The sequence below is a fragment of the Talpa occidentalis genome, unplaced genomic scaffold (assembly GCF_014898055.3).
Source record: "Talpa occidentalis isolate TD23 unplaced genomic scaffold, MPIMG_talOcc4v2.1 talOcc4.5, whole genome shotgun sequence".
Taxonomy (NCBI): domain Eukaryota; kingdom Metazoa; phylum Chordata; class Mammalia; order Eulipotyphla; family Talpidae; genus Talpa; species Talpa occidentalis.
The window spans coordinates 133,406,382-133,427,755 of record NW_023604861.1 but is presented as its reverse complement, the minus strand read 5'-3'; the positions used below and the strand labels follow the sequence as shown (position 1 = coordinate 133,427,755).

Genomic DNA, 21,374 nt, shown 5'->3' with positions numbered 1-21,374 from the left:
GCCTTTTCTCAGAAAAATTGTGTCCACCTAAAATGCTATATAATTTACATCTTACTGTACATGTTTTCTGTCCCCATTCATAAAAATACTAAGCTCCGCCAGGACAGCAGGCATCCCCACGTACCTTTAGATGATACATGCATTCCTTCCATACCTGCAGAACTTTCAAGGGTGATGCTTAACAAGGAGCAAGCAAAATATGTTATTTGTTGAAAAAAATAAATCTGTTTTTTACGCACTGTCTCCCCAAAGGGACTTTTCCCCACAGCTGCGCCCTTTTATCAATTCCTCAGCTGCCAACAGCAATTTCGTGTGTGCATCTCGGCAATGTTGTTTCCAAGTTATCAGCTAACAATGAATCAGTGGCATGGCATTAATATAGTGATAGCACACGGGGCTTCCAACCTCACGGCCACTGGGAGTTTGGATAGTCCAGAGTTAGCAGAGAGATTCAGATTCCCATTTCACAATAAGGAAACCAAAGCTTAAATAAGGAATCTAAGACCACACTAGAGCAGAAATTCAAACCCACTTCTTGGGTCTGGATCTTGTGCACTTTTCCTCACACCACAACTCATCACAGGAATTCAGATACAGCACATAGATGGCTGACAGTGGAATTGAACTGATCAGAAGTACCTTAAAGGATAAAAACTAGGTCATTCGCTTATGCCCAGAAAGCCAAACTCTGAACCGCCAGAAGCCAGAATTTATTCCAGACAGAGGTAGGGGGATTGGCATCCCAAATATAAATTGACTTCCTGAATGGCAGGAATGTGGGGATTATACAAGGGTGAAGGGATGAGAGGGAAGTGCAGGGGCTCACATTCCAGGTCCCAGCAGGTGCCTGAAGCCTCGGTGACACCTGGCAAGGTATCTGAAGTTCCCAGCAGGGTGTTTTCTCAGTGATCAGCAGTGTTGTTTGTTGTTGCTTCTGATGCCTCTATCAATCCCAGAGGAAAGCAGAATTTTATTAGATATGTGATACAGTTTTGCAAGTCCCCAGGGGTGCAGGTAGTGTAACAGGGTGGTCCCCAGGACCCTCTCCTGTCCTATAACAGTTAGAACCAGTTAACAGTTACTCTCAATGAGAGAGGAGGAGTAAGAGAGAACAAAACCGGATAGGGTTTAATTCCCTCCTTCCTGAGCAATTCTTTAATTACGTAATTAATGGAGGGAGTCCAATGTAGTACCATCACTGGGACAGAGGTCTAGTAACCTGGTCTTGCAAGGGATAGAAGTGCATTATAGGTGATGTTGGGCTGCCTGTAATATCCTGTCCTTCTAACCAACTTCCTTGAAGAAGTCTAGGTCTGGTTCGAAGATATTTTAAGTCATAAATAAGGCATTCTAAAAAGAAAAATTATGTTTCCCAAGTAGCCAACACAAATGCTAACTCAGCGAGCTACTTAAGGAATAAGACAAAATGAAGACAATTCTGACATAGGCATGATTAATAATAGCAACAGAATTAATAACGAATAATGACAACTATGCTTGTGTATCTACTCTGCTTCTAACACCATGCCAGGTACAGGATTGTCCCTCATCTCGCTCTGGGGATATTAACCTTTTGCTAATAAGGTTGACAAGTTTACACACTGGCATGGCAGAGACAGAAGCCAGAATTGGAGAACAGTTGACTTCTCTTTATTTTTTTGTCTAATATTCAAACTCTTGATAACAAAGTTACTGCAATGTATCCATTTAAAAAAAATTAATCTGATGTTTTCATAAGCCATTGATGAGGGAAAGGAAAAAACATTTTCCCTCTTTTTTCTGTCCTCCCAGCATATCAAGTATGCCTCCCTATGTCAAGTATATCACTGTGGCCTCCTTCGTGGCGCAAGGGGTAAGTCGCTGAACTATGAAGCTATCAGCAGCCATTGCAGCATGAGTTCAATCCCCGGCCAGAGAGGTAACCCAGATGGCGCAGCAGACCTCTCCTGTCTCGCCCGCTGCTCCCCTCAGCAGTGTATTTCAGTGGATCTGCCTGTTCTGCTTCCCACTCTGCCTCTGGTGAATCCTCCCACCACCCCACACCTCTGGCTTAAACTCCAGCTCATCTATGCACTGTATGTATAAATAAATAAATCTTTAAAAGAAAATAAAAAAAGTATGCTTCCACTGAATTAAAATATCACTCTCCTTCACTTGCTGACAAACATAGATGCTTCTGCATTATGATCAGACAAAAGATACTTAATGATCCACATAAAGGGGGCCTCCCTGGTGGCGCAGGCGGTTAGCGCCGCACTGTGAAACTGTCCACAGCCTCTGCAGCGCGAGTTCGATCCTGGCAGGGGAGAATCCCACATGGCAGAGCAGACCTCTCCTGTCTCCCTGCTGCGCCCCTCAGCAGTGTGTTTCAGTCAGCCTGCCTGTTCTGTTCCCCACTCTGTCTCGGTGAATCCTCCCACCCTCCCATGCATCTGGCCTTTTCCCCCTGCACTTGTATAAAAATAAATAGATAAATAAATAAAAAAATCCACATAAAGGAACCATTTTCCTCCTCTTAATTCTTCCATGTAGAGCCTATCACTAAGGGACAGATTTATTTTATAAGAGCTCAGCTTTTTATTTTTATTTTTTTTTAAGATTTATTTATTTATACAAGCACTGGGTACAGTCAGAAGCGCGGGAGGGTGAGAGAATTCACCAGAGCCAGAGCAGGGAGCAGAGCAGGCAGAAGGACCGAAGCACACTGCTGAGGGGAGCAGCGGGCGGCAGGAGAGGTCTGCGCACCATGTGGGACCCTCCTCCGGTGGCCGGGAGCAGCTGGGGATCAAACCAGTGCTGCAGAGGCTGCAGGCAGCTTCACAACCCAGCACTCAACAGCTGTGCCACTGGGGAGGCCCAGAGCTCAGCTTTTTAGCTCCTGTCAGCCAAAAAGGCCATTAAACAAAAGCCAGAATGACTCAGCATTTAACCCTCTATGTTTCTGCATGTTGGTAACCAAAGATTAATACTTCATTGTGTGAATTGCAGCCATTTTAAATTTGAAATTGCATAATAAAACTGAATTTGGACATCTACATGCTGTTACAGGGGCCACACATTTGACGTGATTAAATGGTAAAACAGCTCTATTTAAAGAGGGGAAATTTTTGTTATAGTAAAAAAATAATTGTGAGAGCAACTCAAATTCAATTTCCTCCAGAAAACCTAAGGAATCCCAGACAGTCCTTTCATAAACATTCTAACACTTCCATAATATCTCTTGGCAGCCAAAGAGATACCATAAAGTTCACAGATGTTATTGGCTAAGTAGATGTCTCCAGCCCCTCCCTTCAAACTCATTTAATTTGTTACATAATCACACAGCCCATTTTCCTCTTCATTTTCCTCCTTCATAAATGTCACGGTACAGTGAGCTAGGGCACAGACTTTCCCAGATGCAGACACACTAAAAAGATGCAGCCTTTCCCAGATGTAGACACACGAGGCCTCTCCCTGGTGGCCTAGAGGTTAAGTCTCAGCAATGTCACCACTGCAGCCTGAGTTCAATCCCAGGGCAGGGAGGTGACCCACATGGCGCAGCAGACCTCTCCTGTCTCCCTGCTGTTCCTCTCAGCAGTGTATTTCAGTAGATCCACATGTTCTGCTCCCCACTCTGTCTGGTGAATCCTCTTACCCCCTGCACTCCTGGCCTACACCACAGTTCTTCTACACACACACACACACACACACACAAAAGGCACAAAAATAAACATCAGGGCCTCCCCGGTGGCGCAGCGGTTGAGCGCTGGGTTGCGAAGCTGCCCGCGGCCTCTGCGGCGCCGGTTCGATCCCCGCTGCTCCCCGGCCACCGGAGGAGGGTCCCACATGGCGCGCAGACCTCTCCTGCCGCCCGCTGCTCCCCTCAGCAGTGTACTTCGGTCCTCCTGCCTGGTCTGCTCCCCGCTCTGGCTCTGGTGAATTCTCTCACCCTCCCGCGCTTCTGACTGTACCCAGTGCATGTATAACAAACAAACAAATAAACCAGCAAACAAATAAATAAAGCATGCCTCTATAAAAAAAAAAAATAAAAAAAAATAAAAAAAAAATAAAAAAAAAAATAAACATCAGATACCAAAAGTCAGTAAGAATATACATTGGTAAATCAGCCAATTATTGTTTAATTAATATAAGAATAGTTCTTTGGTGTAATTTAATTTTAAAACAAAGATGATGTGTAACATACTTTGAAATGTCAAAAAATTAACATAAATTAATAAATAGGTTCAAGATGAATAAACAGAAAAATATGGGTAAGAGTGGAAAAATGTTAATGATAGAATCCCAGCAGCTTGTTTATTATGTTCACTATAAAATTCTTTCATCTTTACTACATGTAAAAACTGACATAATAAAATATTGGGAGGGAGAGGGAAGTAAATCTATAATCATAGAAACCACAAACAAGGGAGAGGGGAAATAGTGTGATAAAGCCCTCCTTTCTGAAGTGGAAGCAAGATTGAGAAGCTAAGCAACTTTAGATTTTTCTAGAAAAAAATATGCTGTTAATATTTTCTAAAAGAGAAAGAAATACAATATATATTTTCTAAATATAGGAAATAAAGAAGACTATCAATCAGAGGCAAAGGAGGATAAAATAAATAAGTAAATATAAATCAGTATGAAGGTAAAATTCTCCTGTTAAAATAAGATAGTACACTAATCATTAAACTAACACAATATTCACATAGCCACACCTACACCAGACATACAATCTATACCCTTTCCTAACCTCCCCTTGTCTTATAAAGACTAATTGCAGAAGTTTGGAATATAATTTCTTCCCTGCTCCTTTCAATATTTTATTCACTTAGGGAAAATTCTCAATTATTACATCTTCAGACATTGCCTATACCCCATTCTCTTTATTTTCTCAGGATTGCTTTGAATATTTAAAGTCTTTTGTGGTTTCATTCAAATTTTAGAATTGTTTGTTTTATTTCTATGAAAAAATGCTGTTGAGATGTTAAGGATTGCACTGACTATATACTGCTTTAAATAAAATGGTCATTTTCACAATGTTAATTCTTTTGAATCATGCACACAGAATATCTTTCCATCTTCTATTTCTTTGAACAGTACTTATATTTCTCAGTATACCTCTATGGTTAGATTTATTCCCAGGTAGCTCATTCTTTTTGTCATACTTGTAAATGGGATTGTATTCTTTAAAAAATATATATATTTATTTATGCATACAATAACTGGGGTGTAGGCCAGAGGTGCAGGGGGTGAGAGGATTCACCAGAGACAGAGTGGAGAGTTGAACAGGCAGATCTACTGAAATACACTGCTGAGGGGAGCCACGGAAAAGATAGAAGAGGTCTTCTGCACCATGTGGGTCACCTCCCTGGCCAGGGATTGAACTTGTGCTGCAGTGGCTGTGGATAGCTTCATAGTGCTGAGACTTAACCCCTTGCACCACCAGGGAGGCCCCTGGATCCTTCCTTTACATAGTGTAATCAGTGATCCAATTTTCCCTGTGGCCCAGACTTGACCTCAGCTTCCCTATTCCACCCCACATCTGTTGTCAGCCATGAAATCAGAGTTCCTTCCCCAAAGTAGGTGGTTATTTCATTACTTATTCCTTCATGGAACCTCCTATCTATCACCAAGACTCAAGATTCCCTTTCCTTGTTGAAAAACTCATCCATTCATTTCAAAAGTTGTGCTTTTGTTACTATATCTTAGCTAGGTTGCTGGTATTTGTGGTTGTCTTCCAGGATGTCTCAGCTGACAAATTTCTGAAATGATACACTCTGAATCTCACAACGGGAAACACAGGGGGAAGCGTTTTCTCCAGCTTTGCCACAAACAGTCAGGCAACTCAAAAACCTTGACCACAGAGAGCAAATTAATGGTGGCTTCAGAGGGAGATGACTGGCAGCAGCCAAGAAGAATGGACATGTTGCCAACATGTGTATGGCACCTCTGGGGCGCCCCAAAAATACCTGGTAGGGTACTTTACAAGTGGCTGCGACTTCTGTGTCACCAACTAGATGGGACCAAAAGCAGTGAAAATACATATTTCATTTTACAACAACCATTCATATCTGTAGACTGGGCATGGGAGGGACTCTCTAACATTAATAATTCAAAAACTCAAAAGGCAACTCTAAAACTGAAATACTTTAATTTTTTTAATTATTTATTTATTTGTTTATTTATTTATTTATACAAGCACTGGGTACAGTCAGAAGCGCGGGAGGGTGAGAGAATTCACCAGAGCCAGAGCAGGGAGCAGAGCAGGCAGAAGGACCGAAGTACACTGCTGAGGGGAGCAGCGGGCGGCAGGAGAGGTCTGCGGGCCATGTGGGACCCTCGCCAGGTGGCCGGGGAGCAGCCAGGGATCGAACCGGCGCCCCAGAGGCTGCGGGCAGCTTCGCAACCCAGCGCTCAACCGCTGCACCACCAGGGAGGCCCTGAAATACTTTAATTTTTGTGGACAGAGACAATGGTATTTTAATCCCTATAAAGCCAGCTTGAAGGTAAACCCTGAATCCATTTTTATTGACTGCATGAATTTTTCATGGTTATGTTGACACTGTTGTAGATTAACCCTTTCTAATTAAAAGAGGGATTGCAAACTTTTAAAAAAAAACTATTTTCTCCAGTAAAATAACAAATGATCAAGGAAAATTTTTCACTATAAACAGAACATTCATGACCTATACATTTTGTCTACTGTGAAGATATGGCCAAGTCCTTTAGTTAATCCTTGAGTTCCCTCTGATTAAAAAAGAAAAGAAAAGAAAACTACAATAGAAATATTAACCAAGGATTCAGTGAAGCTGATGAGGAATTAATAATATGTTTTGATAGGGCAAAGTGCTAACGGAAAATGTGGAAGCTATTAAAATATCAGTTTCGGGCACACTATGAAAAAGCTAAATTAAACACCAAGGATTAAGAGCCTTTTGAGGTGGAATTATTAAAAGTCTCTCAATTTTAATGATTTTAGTTCTTCAGCAGAATTCATGCAGTAAACCGCTTCCTTTTGAAGTCCAAGCCTTTTTAGGTTTCTCTCTACATAAAAATGAATACCTTTAAGTTTTTAAAGTTTAAATTGTTATATTCTGATGTAGATGTGAGATTAAGCATTTAAAAAAGAAACTTTTTGATCTAATTAAGTTCTGAAGGATTTAACTAACAAAAGGATTAAAGGCATTTAAGAGACAAATCTTTGCCAGCGTCACCAAGTAAGTAGGTAATATGTTAGAGTCAAATGACCTGTTCTGCTAGAACTTGCCCTGAAATTTACATTGACTGTAGGAGATAAAACCCAGTAGTTTTGTATTAAACACGCATTTGTAGAATATCATTTTTTCATTCCCATGGACCAGGATAGTGGTTTCCAGTTCCTTCTCCTACCTCTGGCACAGGCTCTAGAATCCAAAAGGTCTTATTTTAAATCACAGCTCTGTTAAGGACTAATTCTATTGACCTTGCACAGATTGATTAATTGATTAATTGATTAATCTATCTGTGCCTTGGTTTCCTAATCTCAAAATGGACTTTGCGGTACCTAATATAAGGCATCATTCTGGGTCTTTCTATCCCTCATCTTGACTAGGTCTTAACTTTAACCTACTAAACACTACAGATTCTCAGCAAATGATTTCATAACCCACTAGACCACACGTTAAAAGACTTAACCAATGATGTAATTGCTAATGGCTATAAGACCACTGGTGTAGGATGACCCAGCCTCCCTAAAGGAGGTTTTTAAAAAATAAGATGCTATTTAAACCCAAGTTCTGGGCCTCCCTGGTGGTGCAGGCAGTTGAAGCTGTGAAATTTGATCCTGGCCAGCAGGGGAGATATCCACATGGCACAGCAGACCTCTCCTGTCTAGCCTGCTGCTCCCCTCAGCAGTGTATTTCAGTAGATCCACCTGTTTTGCTCCCCACTCTGTCTCTGCTGAATCTTCTCACCCCCCCATCTCTGGCCTGTACCCCAGTTGTTGTATGCATAAATAAATAAATCTTTAAAGTCCTTATTCACCCACCAGCAGAACTTTGACTTCCTCTCCCTGCATCCTTATATGGTGCTGACCTAGAGGTGTTAGTTTCAGAGGGAGAAAAGCTTCCACCAAAGGCACAGTGATTGTTCCATTAAACTGGATGTTAAGCCTGCCTCCCGACACTTACGGCTCCTGATGTCTCTGAATCAGTATGATGGTGGAGTGACTGATCCTGACTCTCTAGGAGTAACTGGACTGTGGCTGCACATGAATGTAAAGAGGAGCAGGGCTGGAGTCCAGAGGACCCCTGAAGACATGCCTCAGTATTTCCTTGCCCTGTGAGTAAAATCAATGGGGGGATGACTAAGGAAGGAAGGTGTGCAGCATTTCCTGAGGTGTGAACCCCAGACAGCCGTGATCCTTGCTGAGGCAAAGGGAAAATGTCTTTGGGAAGTGGAAGAAGGTAGTTATATATACCAGCTCTGACCACATGAGCAGGGACAGACATGAGGTCTACAACTGTCTTGACTATTTCTTCCTCATTTTGTTATGTGAGCATTTATACACACACATATTTACAAAACAAATATCTATTTCCTTCTGTTATCTCTATTATGTAACATAATATGAACTCATTTTACCTAGCAGTATTTATGTGTGCGTAGTATAATGTACATCATAGCTTTTATGTGTGCGTAGTATAATATATATCACAGTATTCAAGATACAGAATATCAGCCAACTTCTCTGCATCCTCTTCTGGGGCAAGTATTTATGAGTTTTCAGTTGTATCATGTTATGTGGCTCTTGTTCATTGTCTTTGTTTGGAGATTAAGTATGATTTCAGGAGATGCATATGGGTTATTGACAAGGGGTAGGCGCGTAATGGGTCAGCTTGTCTGTATAATTTTGAGTCTCATCCAAGCAACTAAAGGCTCACCTCCTCCAAGGAAGAAGGAATTCTGCCAGCAGACAGCCTTCAGGCTTGAGCTGCATTATCAGCAACCCCTGGTTCTCTAGCCTGACAGCCCACACTACAGAGTTTGAACTTGCCAACCTTTATAATCACATGAGCCAATTTCTTAAAATAAATCTCTTTATACACTAAGGCCTCCCTGAATGTTATCAGAGGTTGTTGGAACCTGCTACTTTCAATGAAACAATGAGGTATAACAAAGCTAGTCCTTGACTAATGTCTTTTCATTCAGTTGCAACAGTGTCTTCTTTTTTTTCTCTCATCAACTTATAAAGAAACCAAGTAGGATGGAACAAGGATAAGGAAGGGTGTGTATAAACACTTTTTTTGTTGTTGTTCTCTTTCTCTTGGAGTATCCTGGTGAATCCATGGCCACATGGATTTGTACCCAACATGTGCCACATGCTTTTCTGACAATGAAATGTGGCCACCCCCCCCCCCCTTCGAGGGATGGACCCTATGATCCTTTCCCTTGAAACTGAGCTGAATTTTGGAACTGCCGCAATTCACAGGGTGGGGAGGAAGTGACCCTGCTTGACTTGTGAAGTCTGCTCTTCAAAGGCTACATGGCCCTTGGGGCGCTGCCTTTGGAAACCACTGCCGTGTTGGAAGGAAGCCCAGAACACATGGAGAGGCTGTCGAGGGCTGGCAGTGCCAGCTAGAGCATTGGCATGGCCATATGAGCGAAGGCAGTTTCAAATGATTCCCACCCCTAGCCTCTTACCTGACAGTTGAGGTGCTAGGCATTGAGGAACAGAGATAAGCCATTTCTGCTGGATCCATACAGGCTCCTCACCCACAGAAACTATGAATGTAAAAGTGGATATTCAGGGCCTCCCTGGTGGAGCAAGGGTTAAAGTCTCAGCACTATCAAGCTATTGGCAGTCACTGTAACCTGAGTTCGATCCCCAGCCAGGGAGAAACCGGCATGGCGTGGCAGACCTCTCCTGACTCCCCGCTGCTCCCCCTAGCAGTGTGTTTCAGTAATCTGCCTGTTCTGTTCCCCACTCTGTCTCTAGTGAATCCTCTCGCTGCCCGCCCCCCCACTGACCTCTGGCTCACACCCCAGTTCTTGTATGCAAAAATAAATCTTTTTTTAAAAATAAATGGATGTTGGATGCCACTACTTTTGGGGGTCATTTGTTATGCAACCACATCAGTATTCAGTGCTACACTGGAAGCAGCCTTCCCAAATTCCCAAGCTTATTATTGTAAAAGCACAGGAACCTGTGACCAGTCAGTGTATACCTACATATTCAGAATTATCTTCTTCAAGCATTTTGGAGAATTCCTGACGATCCTTTTTATCATGACCCCCTTTGAAAGTTTGCTTGTTTCAGCCTGCTTTATACAAAAACCACAGATCTTGTTAACAAGTCAACCTGTGATGGGTTTCAGACAGGAGGGATATGTGAGGAAGCAAGGACACAGGAAGGGGGGCTGGGAAAGCAAAGCTGAACCTTCAGAGCAGATGCAAAATGTTCCCCTTCTGTAGGTGATGGGCCAGGGGCCCCGGCAGATTCTGGGCAGATGAATCAGAACATTTGTCTGGCGCACAGGCCACGTGCTCTCACTTGAGCTCAGATCCAAAGGCAGAGCCAGCTCCCTGGAGCATCAGCAATGCTCCCAGTGTGGAAAAGCACGCGAGGTGGCTGCTGGGAGGGGCACGTGCAAGCCCACTGGCCCGTCAGCACCAGCCATTAATCCCCCCCGGCCTGGCTTGCTTACAATGAGACCGACACAGTTAGTGAGATCTCTTTCTGTTTTACAGTCCCTCTGAAACTCATCCGGGGTGTCCTTTGTCTCTCTCCCAATATATCTGGAGTGATGGATTTTATGGCCACTTCTTCAGGGGACAGAGAATTATAGATCTCTGAATTTATGTCTGTTTGCCAGGCCCCTGCCAGTCCCTGCACCATAAAGTGAATGCTGGGGCAGCGGGAATGATGTTGCATTCTAATAGATCTGGACCAGTTTCTGACAGCTTATTTTGACAAAAGCATAAAATTCAATGATAGTCACTCAGCTCTGAAACTATAGGAAATTCAGAGGGGGGGGAAAGAGGATGTTTAACTGTGAGCTTGTCTCCAAACTGCTCTGTGAGTCAGGTAAATTGTGAGAAATGAGGCAAGCAAAGCCAACACGCTGTAGGACAATGGAAGTGATTTCTCCCAGAGGATGAGGTGTGAACACACTTCCACTGATATTGAGGGTTCATCGCCTGTTGCTTGAACAAATAGAAGGTCTGTACGGGAGCAGGGGCTGTGGGCACCAGCCTCCAGATGCTCTCCAGAGGATACCTGATGGCTGGTGTATTCACACCTTTGTGTGTTTCCACCCTGACTCGGCTTTGTAACCCACAAGAAGTTGCAACAGTGACCAGGTGTGCTCGGATGCTAGGCATAAAAAAACTCCCTTTGCTTTGTTCTCTGAAGTAGCTTGTTCTGGTGGCAAGAGGGTGGGGTTGGTGGCCCCTGCAGCCATATCATCATGAGGACATTCAAGCAGCCCAGGGAGAAGGTCCATTTGGAGGACAGGGTCTTCCCAAGCAGCTGAGGGAGATGCCATCCTGATGGAAGGTTTGCCTCATCAGGTCCACTGAGAGTAGGATGCAGGATCCAGAGCAAGGATGGGTGGCTTGCATCTTGTATTGTGAGGCAAGACTTAGGGCTCATATCAGAAGATACTGCATTTTCTAATCAATCTCTTTGACATTAGAGGATCTTCTTCCTCTTGCTGATTCTTTCTTCTGAGTGGCTAGAACCATAGGAAAGAGGCACCTGGCTTTATCTGGCCCCAGAAAGAGCTGGAACAGGGGCTGGAGGGACTTGAAGGTGAATGAAGGCTCAAAGTAAACAGCTTGACTTGTCTCCCAGGTTAGGCTCAGCGTCACTTTCTCTGTGGTATATGGCACATTTTAGCTTCATTGTTGGTTGGAAAAATAACTGGTTATTCCATGATGGCTTTGGATGGCATCTTCACAACTCAGGTTGAATGTCTCCTCCTCCTGCGGAAGAACAGGACTTTATTGTATTGTAGCACAGAGGGGAAGGGGCTGCAGCCAGTAACTGAAAAAACAACAACAAACAAACAAACAAACAAAAAGCAACTATGCACATTCCAAAGTCAGGAGACCCAAACCCTACCAATTTAGGCCCTTATCTCACACCTTTAGCTGCAAAACTTCTATTTTCCTTAACAGGATATTAAGACCCTGTGGTCGGGTCTTCCCAGTGGTGCAGCGGTTGAGCGCTGGGTTGCGAAGCTGCCCGCAACCTCTGCAGTGCTGGTTCGATCCCCGGCTGCTCCCCGGCCACTGGAGGAGGGTCCCACATGGCGCGCAGACCTCTCCTACTGCCCGCTGCTCCCCTCAGCAGTGTACTTCAGTCCTTCTGCCTGCTCTGCTCCCTGCTTTGGCTCTGGTGAATTCTCTCACCCTCCCGCGCTTCTGACTGTACCCAGTGCTTGTATAAATAAATAAATAAAAGTAAAATAAAATAAAAATTAAAAAAAAAAAGACCCTGTGGTCTTGTCAAATAAAGCTGGTCAGAAGCTGTTCAGAATCCCATATATGAGCACCTGCCCTCTCAAACTAAGCAAGTTTTTAAAATAAAGATTTCTTTTTATTTATTTATGCATACAAGAACTGGGGTGTAGGCCAGAGGTCCGGGGTGTGTGTGTGAAAGAGGAGTTACCAGAGACAGAATGGGGAGCAGAACAGGTGGATCTACTGAAGTACACTGCAGAGGGGAGTAGCGAGCACCCCAGGAGAGAGGTCTGCTGTGCCATGTGGGTCAGCTCCCTGGCCAGGGATAAAACTCATGCCACAGTGGCTGGAGATAGCTTGATATCACTGAGACTTTAACCTCTGCACCACCAGTGAGACCAAAACTCAGCAAGCATTTATAACTGCATGCTTAAGACCTAAGGTGACTCTTCCTTGAATTTGCCTGTACACTGTTTCCTGACATTGTACTGTCACCAACAATACAGCTTCATTTCTAACTCACCTATTCTGACTCTGGCAACAATTCTTTCCTGCACAGAGATCAGGAACCCCAGGGTCCCTCAGCACCCCTGGCCTCATCACTGCTGTGGCTGCCATAGTTGCTTATTGCTCTAGTCTACTATGTGTGGAATTTATTTCTGAATGAGTTTTTATTCAGAAATCCAAAAGACACAAAATTTGTTTTGACGAATGTTTCCTCTCCTCTCTTTCTGTGTCTGTGAGGGATGTGTTGGTTGCCAGCAAGAGGGAGTTAGCGATGTGTTAACCATGGGAGACATCACACAAGGTCTGTCTAGAGATGGACAGACCTGGGCTGGTAGCTCAGCTCTTCCAGGATCCTATTTCTGCGTGTACAGTTTTGGCATGAAGCTTTCACCCCCGTGGCTCATGGCTGCCTTCCAGGCTCATGTACGTGTCCCAGAAGGTGGAGAGCCTCCTTCATATACTTCTCTCTCCAGGCAGTGCTAGGGCTCATGGATGTCTTGACAGTGGAGCCTGGGAAGGTGATTCTCCCCCTTTCTTAAGTCTGTGCAATAGAGAAAAGCAAGGGGGACTGGGTACTGTGTGTGGTTTTCGGGTAGCAGGTCATAGGCTCCTTCAGGCCCTGCTCTCTACAGCCTCCTGGGATCTTGGCTGTTGCAAACCACCCGATCAGCATCTGCCCAGCACACAGCTTACTAGGAAACACAGAGCACCAGATCTCTGGGGGTATGGATAATGTAAAATTCCGCCACCGTACAATTAGTAGGATCAAAAAGATCCGATTACAAGAAAAACGTGGGGTTATTGCAAGGTTAAAGATGTTAATAGAGATTGGGCTGGGGGGGTGGCAAGAGGGGGACTCCCAGCTGGGAGTTCTTAGTCCAGTCCAATCATCGTTCAGCTCAGCTGCAGTTTGGCGCCACCAACTAGTGTCCTCCCACCTATAGACCTCTGTAGCTGGGTGTCTAGAAGAGGGAAGGATTCCTGGACTCTCTGTTAAAACACCGGCGCCGCTTGTCAGGCTGTTCTGGGGAGAGTGGACACGCAGGACACTGGGCTGGGGCACGCATCCTTTATCTCTGGGTTATCGAAGGCAGTTTGCCATTTCTCTGCCTGGTCTCATATTACCTGCCAAGGTTGGGGGGTTGGGCGGAGAGACCAACCACATCATAACCCAATTCACATTGTTGAGGGTGCTAATGCCCACACACGTATGTTCATTCATTACATCAGTGTATTAGATGAGTTGAACCTGGTAGGACCGGAGCAGAAAACGTTACCTGATGATCTTTACCTAGAAACCCTGTCTATGGCTATTCCTTTCCTAACCTAGATGGAGTCTCAGGCACCTTCCAGAACTTTTCTAGTGACTCTCAGATAATATAAAGTCATTGGATTATTTTCATCACAGTTTTAAACCTCATTTCTGTAATCAAACTATCAGGTCCAGTGTAATGATGAACACTCACAATTTTAACCCAAACTATAGCCTCCTCCCTCCCTGACTGGGCAGCAGGCCAGAGGGTGTGGTCAGTTTCTGCTCTCCCCTTTCCCATGATCTGTTCCTTCTGACCCCTGGGTTGGTAGGGATGAAATCTTAGCCAGGAGACCCACCTTTATTTGGGGGGTGGGTGCGTAATCTGACTCTGGCACTCTCTGACTCAGTATGGCAGGGGGGTTGATTTCTGTGTTCAGCGGGTACTTTTCATGGTATACTGGAGGTTCTACTGGAATCTTCCTAGAGCAACTCACAGGAACTGGAGATACCTGCTGCTGGAAGGCGTCAATCCAGGTTAATCTTTGCTCAGCTCGGCTGAGCTGCAGTTTGGTGCCACCTGCTGGCGGCGGGTCCTTTGCGGGCACGGGGACGGGAGTGTGTTCACCTGCTGGGTCTGTGGTGCTTCTCTGGGTGTGTTCTTGAGCACAGTTCCTTTGAAGGCAGCTTCAGGTCCACTCTACAGGCCTTGGGGACGGTTGGGGGGGGCGGGGCGGAGGGCAGTCACCTTTTCCCCAGAGTTGTGGAAACATGGGCTCCACAGCAGGCTCCTCTCTCCCTTTGTGTCTTCTCTCATGCTGCTGCCTAAGCGTTTCCTAGAGGAGCTTCTCATAGGTGGTGCCTACACCTTATGCTTCCCAAACCTTAGGCCAACAGTTGTCCCAGAGGAGCCGCTTTCCCCCGAGAGAGGAGCAATGCCCAGGAGCTCCAGCCATTGTCTTTAGAGAGAACTTTCAACTCAAACCTTCAATCTTTGTATTCTTTTTAGGTGGGAACTGGTTAAAGGCACAAAAATCAGATTGCAAAGTTCCTGTTGCCAAGTCCCGCATAAGACGCCATTTAGAATGTGGGGCATGTGGCATCGACGCAGAATTGCCACACTGTGTGACTCTCAGGGTATAATTTTTACAAAATGAAATGAAAATGGAGTCCCCAGGGAGTGTGAAGCTGCAGGCCTGAAGCTGTGTCCGGGCACATCCTGTTAACTTGCAACAGTGATAATAGAGCTAACACTTATATAAAAGTAATATGAGCTACACATTGTTTCTGGGTGCTTTATCTATTTCATTTAACTTCATAACAATCCTGTAACATAGGTACTATTATTCATGGCCAATTTACAGGTGTGCAAACTGAAGTCCAGGCTTGCTCAAGGTCACAACGCTAGACAACGGCAGAGCAAGAGCTCAGCCTGGAAGTATAGCTCCCCAAACCGGCCTTCCATCCCGTCTATGTGCATCTGCCTGAGAACTTCACTTTCCTCCTCAGCTTCCTGTGGCAGGTGACAGACTACAGCATGGACCCCGGGGGAAGGTGGATTGGTTCAGACCCTGGCCTCCATTCAGCAGTTGTGTGGCTTTAAATAAGTTAAAACACTGATGCTCTCTGACAGCATTGCTGGGAAGATTCTACAATCATGGGCTTTCCCAATGTCTCTGCAAAGACAAAGGAGAAAACTGCATGTAAATAGACTTGAAATGATCTATACATCGAACCTCGAGAAGGGACGTGGGGGACCTAAATCATGACTTACTTCCTCCAAATCGGTGAAGTAGGTGCCAGGTGCTCACTAGTGTGGGTTTTCTGGCACTGAATTCAGTGCAGGCCACTCACCAGAGAGCTCTGCTTATCTCTGAGAGGCTGAGACAACGGAGAGGACACAAGTGCATGGTCAGATCAGCCCATGCTCTTGTGTCCCCCATCCCTTTGTAACAGGGTGGTCCCCAGAAAAGGGAGAGGTTCCAGGTTTCCTGCCCCACCCAAGGGAGGGTGGAGCTGAGTAGGGAGAGAAGAAGCTGCAGAGAGAACCAAGGAAGGAAGGAGGCAGGTTGGAGAGCCAGAAGGAGACTGGAGGAGGCACATGGAGCTGAGAGGCACGTGAAGAAACTGCGCCTGCCTTTTGCTCGTGGACTGGGTGACACAGATGCGGGTGAGACCCGTGGGGAGGTGACAATGGCAGTTTTTGACTTGATTTTGATTTTGCTCTTTTCCTCCCAGAATTGTCTGGTTGTTTCTGACCCTTTTCTGTGTGTCCCCACTGGAAGTGTTAGGAGGAAAAGGCTGTCCTAAAGCTAATTCCATACAGGCTTTGTGGACTCCACTCCCACCCCAGGCCAAAGCCAAAGACACTGGGAACTCCAAATCCCATCCCCACCCAAGGGAAGGTGGCTGGGACCTGAGGGTGGGGTTCAGCAGCCAGGTTGGTATAAAGCCAGACACGTGGGCTTTGGAGGATCCCCCATTTTGGCTCTCCGCCAGCTCGCAGCGTCGGGCCAGCTCTGAGAGTGCCTTTGGGTTTCCAGGTCGTCGGATCGGGTAGGACGCATTAAAGACTTTATTTCCCTATTTTCTCCCTGAGTTGTCCATTTTCCTTATTTCCTTTTCCCTTGTAAATAAACCTTTTATGAACCTTTTGTGTGTGCCTGTAGTGGAGTATTAATAAGTCCCTTTGAAGCGCGCGGGTGAGGACCCCCAGCCAGGCAACCCGCTCAATATCGGGGCTGCCCTATAACAGAAGGTGCTTCAGACTTGGGGCAGGCTTTGGGGCCTTGCTCTGGGCCAATCCCATTTGGATGGAGTTTTAACCACGAGGGGGCGTGGAACTTTGGGTGCTTGATTTAGAAATTATATTCTCTACTTTTCCTGTCTTGTTTCCTAGTTGTATTAAAGTTCCTTTTCATTAAAGTCTCAAGTTTTGTGTTGATGCGCGGATGGCAGAACCCATTTAGAGCAGGCAGGCTTGCAGGATCTGGGGTGGCCCCTGTCTGGCCTGTAACACCTTAACATCTGCTTCCTGCTAGGTGAAAAAATGGATCTGGGGACACACAACACGCTCTAAGTAAACAGTGATGATTTCTACAGCGACCGCGCTAAGGAATGGAAGGCAAAGGCAGCTGACCTGCGCCCTGGAGGCGGGTAGGGGCGGATCTTTCCTCTGCCCGGAACTGTTCTCCCGGGGGCTGCATCCCGACCCGGACTTGGAAAGCCGCAGGCCGGGGCCGGAAGCGCGCGCTGCACCGCGCAGCGTGTCCTTGCGGAGGGAGGGAGCGCGAAAGAAGTCGCGGAGGACGGCGCAAGATGGCGGCCTTCTCCGGTGGGTCTGGGCCGGGGGCAGGCGCGGGGGGCTCGGTCGCGCCTCATCCGCCGGGCGGGGAGACGCGGGGCGCCCGGGACCGCGGGGCGGGGGTCGCTGTCCGGCCTGGCCCCGCGGGGCCGCGGGCGGGGGGCGCGGCGGGCGGCCCGGCCCTGCGCGGGGGGCTGCGGGGTTCGGGGCGCTGCTGGGGGCGGCCGCCGGGCCCCCCCGCCCCGCGCGCCCCTTCCCGCCCCGGCCGCCGGGCTGCCCTGCGGGGCCCCGCGCCCCGGACCAGGCCTCGGCCCCGCGACGTGGCGGCCCGGCCCGCCCAGCCCGCGCCGCGTGGGGGCCCCGGGGGTCCCCTCCAGGGGACCCTCCCGGCTGTTTCAGGACCGTCTTACAAAAGAAAGGACCCGGGCGGAGCCCCGACACGTGGTAAACTCCGTAGCGACCCCAGCCTGCGGTCGGAGGCCCGAGGGGCGCGTGGGGCGGCAGCTGTCATCCCCTCTCCTTCGCCCTCGGCCCCCCGGGCTGCTCGGGAGGGGCCGGGGTGGGGGGACCCCGCGGCGGGGGGCCCTGACAGCAGGTGCCGGGCCCAGGTAGGCCTCCCGGGAGGGCTTTTCTATGTTGTAGGATGACTTCGGATCAGCATCGTCTTTCTTTAAGCTTCCTCCGGGAGGCACGTCAGGGATCCAGATTCCCTGGGCAGGAGAGAGGATGTCTGGTGTTTCAGTTGCATCTTGTGATAGGAACCCCGGGGACTCGACAGAGGCTTTTCTTTCCCAGCTTTCTGCTAAAACAAGAGTTTAGAGCCCAGATGTGTTTAGGGGTGTTGGAGTATGCAAGAGTGGGATGCGATGAGTACAGACCAAAGTAGAATTAACAGCCCTGAGCAGCCCGGTTATTTTTCATGACTGTCAAGCATGCTATAGAGAAGACGCGGATTTAAAGTAAACAGGTGGAGAAAATGAGCGGAATAAAACAAGACACTGCCTGGAATCTGCTGAAGGCAGCCTGTGGTTGCTGCTTGTGTTAGGGGGAAGGATGTCCTGAGCTAATTCCATGTAGGCCTTGTGGACGCCACCCCCACTCCAGACCAAAGCCATCAGGACATTGGGAAAGACAAATCCCAGTGTCACCACCAAAGGGAAGGTTGCTGGGACCTGAGGGTGGAGTTAAGCAGCCAGGTTTGGTATAAAACCAGACATGTGGGCCTTGGGGTCTCTCGCACGCTGTTGCTCGCCTCCTGGCTTCATGGCTCCTGGCTGGCGGCCAGCTCTCAGAGTGCCATTTGGGATTCCAGATCGGGGGATTGGGTAGGACACATTTAAAACTTTGTCTCCTACTTTTCTCCCTGAGCTGTACATTTCCTGATTTCCCCTTCCCTTGTAAATAAACCTTTTATTAACCTTTCCCGTGTGCCTGCAGCAGAGCATTGATAAGTCCTTTTAAGCCCGCGGCACAGGCATAGCCAGGCAACCCCTTTTCTATCGGGGCTGCCCTATAACAGTTGCTGTAAGAGTTCCAGGAGCAGTTGCAGCTTGCAGGGTTCTGTAGGCAGCGTATTTAAGATTATCACTCCCTGTTTATAAGCTCTGCACATTTTGGGAGCAAACACAGCTAGACTTGTGGAGGCATCTCTCAGAAAGGTTTGCTTGGATTTACAACTTAGAGATTTTTTTATCCTTACAATCTCTGGATTTTCCTTAGCAATTTAGAGGTAGGAGAACATTCTTTTTTGAAAATGCTTTTTATCCTTTTTCATGTTATTAGTGTTTGTATTTAAACCAGTTCACCATATGAAATTTTAGTGTTGGGTCTTAGGCTAACTAAGTATGATTCATCTCACCTTAAGCAAAGAAAGTTTTACTTTTACAATGGATAGATTCAGTTTGCAGATTAGTTTTATGCCTTCTCAAAAATAATTATAAGAAGTAGAGAACTTCCAAATTCATTATCTTTGGGGCTTGGGATGTTTGAGTGTTGTTAATTTTTAAATAGGAATGTTTATTTTGGAAATGATAGTAGTAAAAACTGCATGTTTACAAAAAATCTTTTTTTGGAAAGGAGGGTTAAGTAACCCAACTAACTGTTCCTTATAGTTACCCTCTTTCAGTTCATTTGAGAAATGATAAAATGACACTGTCCAACCAGGAATAACACTATCAATTCATTTAGGAAAGATTTTTTTTTTTTAAAGATTTATTTATTTATACAAGAACCAGGGTATAGGCCAGATGCGTGGGAGGGTGAGAGGATTCACCAAAGACAGAGCAGGGAACAGAACAGGCAGACTGACGAAATACACTGCTGAGGGGAGCAGCGGGCGAGACAGGAGAGGTCTGCTGCACCATGTGGGAACCTCGCCGGCCGGCCAGGATCGAACCTGCACTGCAGAGGCTGCGGACAGCTTCACAGTGCTGCGCTCAACCGCCTGCACCACCAGGCGAGGCCCTTAGGAAAGGTTTTGAATAGAATTACTCAAACCAGTGAACAGTTATGGACAGAGAAGTTCTTTAACTGACATGTCTACTGCCCACATTTCACCACAGGCCTCTCCCTTTTCTGTAGCCAGAGTTTTGATCATGGCTCCCAATCAGTGTGGATTTTTTTCCATTTGTCTGTCTTTGTTTTTGCAGTAGGTATTAAAGGTATTCACATGGTTCTTGAATAACCAAGGCACATTATCTGTAGAAGAAACTACCACGATGCTGGTCTAGAACCCTATCTCTCGTGACTTTTCACTAGTCTAAGGAACGAAATGCTCACTGATGGCAGTTGGAATTAAGTGGTACCAAAGGATCAGACACATTACATATTGTTGTCGCTAAGCTTCCTATGTCCCTGCAAGGCTGGTAATATTAACACCATTTTGAGTGGAGAAAACAGGTGTATAACTTGACTCAGATTGCATTTCACATAGGTGCATGCTTGGATTTCAATGCGAGTCTTACTCTAAAACCTACTCTTTCAACAGTGCCACACTAAGGAGTTAGATAGAACTGAGCTAAGCTGCCAGACCTTACCTTGTTCTGTGAACAGTAATTTTAAGAGCAGTATGAGTTAAGTGTAGTAGTATGTGTGTTCTTAAAAAGTACTTTTTAATTTCAGAGATGGGGGTTATGCCTGAGATTGCCCAAGCCGTGGAAGAGATGGATTGGCTGTAAGTACACGAAGCTTAAATGTATGTGACGACTGTTTTGTAATTGCAGTAGTTGTTAGTCGTCAAATATTTTTGGGTCTAGTTGAGTAAGTGAAAATTTTTAGTTAGAGAAGATTCGTAATATTTACCAAATAAAATCCTCTTTTGGGTTTATAGTTTAATAAGACTGAATTAGTTTAGGTGATTTTTTTTTTTTTTTTAACTAACTAAGAATCTTCAAAATATGATTCTTTTAGTCTCCCAACTGACATCCAGGCGGAATCTATCCCGTTGATCCTAGGAGGAGGTGATGTCCTTATGGTATGTTCAAATTTGGCTCTGGTTGGAGCCTGGGACACGATTCTGGGCCTGTCACTCACTTGAAGAACTCCATAGACTTAGGATATTTTCAGTAAATTGATTCTGTTTACTCACATGTATAATACATATCTTGTATTCAAGCTATTAGGTAGAAATTGTGGGGAACACAAAGGTGAATAAGACCGTTTTTGAGGTGCTTAACCCAGTAGCCCAGTAAGAAATGTACACAGGTAAATGTCAAGCAGGAGAGGATACAGCACCTGTGTGAGGTGCAGGGTACCCCGGGGTCAGCCTCCTGTAGCATCTCAGGTGTCCTGCTCGAGGGACCCAGGGGGCTCTGCTTAGAGGAGGCTTATTTGGGTAAGGGCAGGTGAAAGGGAGAGGGGGCGGCACATCCATGAAAGCAGTGAGTGAGA

General features: G+C 46.2%; 1 protein-coding gene across 1 annotated transcript in view; it reads left to right on the top strand.

Annotated features, from left to right (window-relative positions):
* Positions 1–17,342: 17,342 nt before the first annotated feature.
* Positions 17,343–21,374, top strand: part of DDX1 (DEAD-box helicase 1) — a 29,237-nt gene continuing 25,205 nt past the window's right edge. The window contains exons 1-3 of the mRNA XM_037528499.1: positions 17,343–17,516; positions 20,607–20,658; positions 20,895–20,958. Coding sequence (XP_037384396.1) covers positions 17,501–17,516; positions 20,607–20,658; positions 20,895–20,958 — 132 coding nt within the window. The 5' untranslated portion in view covers positions 17,343–17,500. The remainder of the gene's footprint in view (positions 17,517–20,606; positions 20,659–20,894; positions 20,959–21,374) is intronic.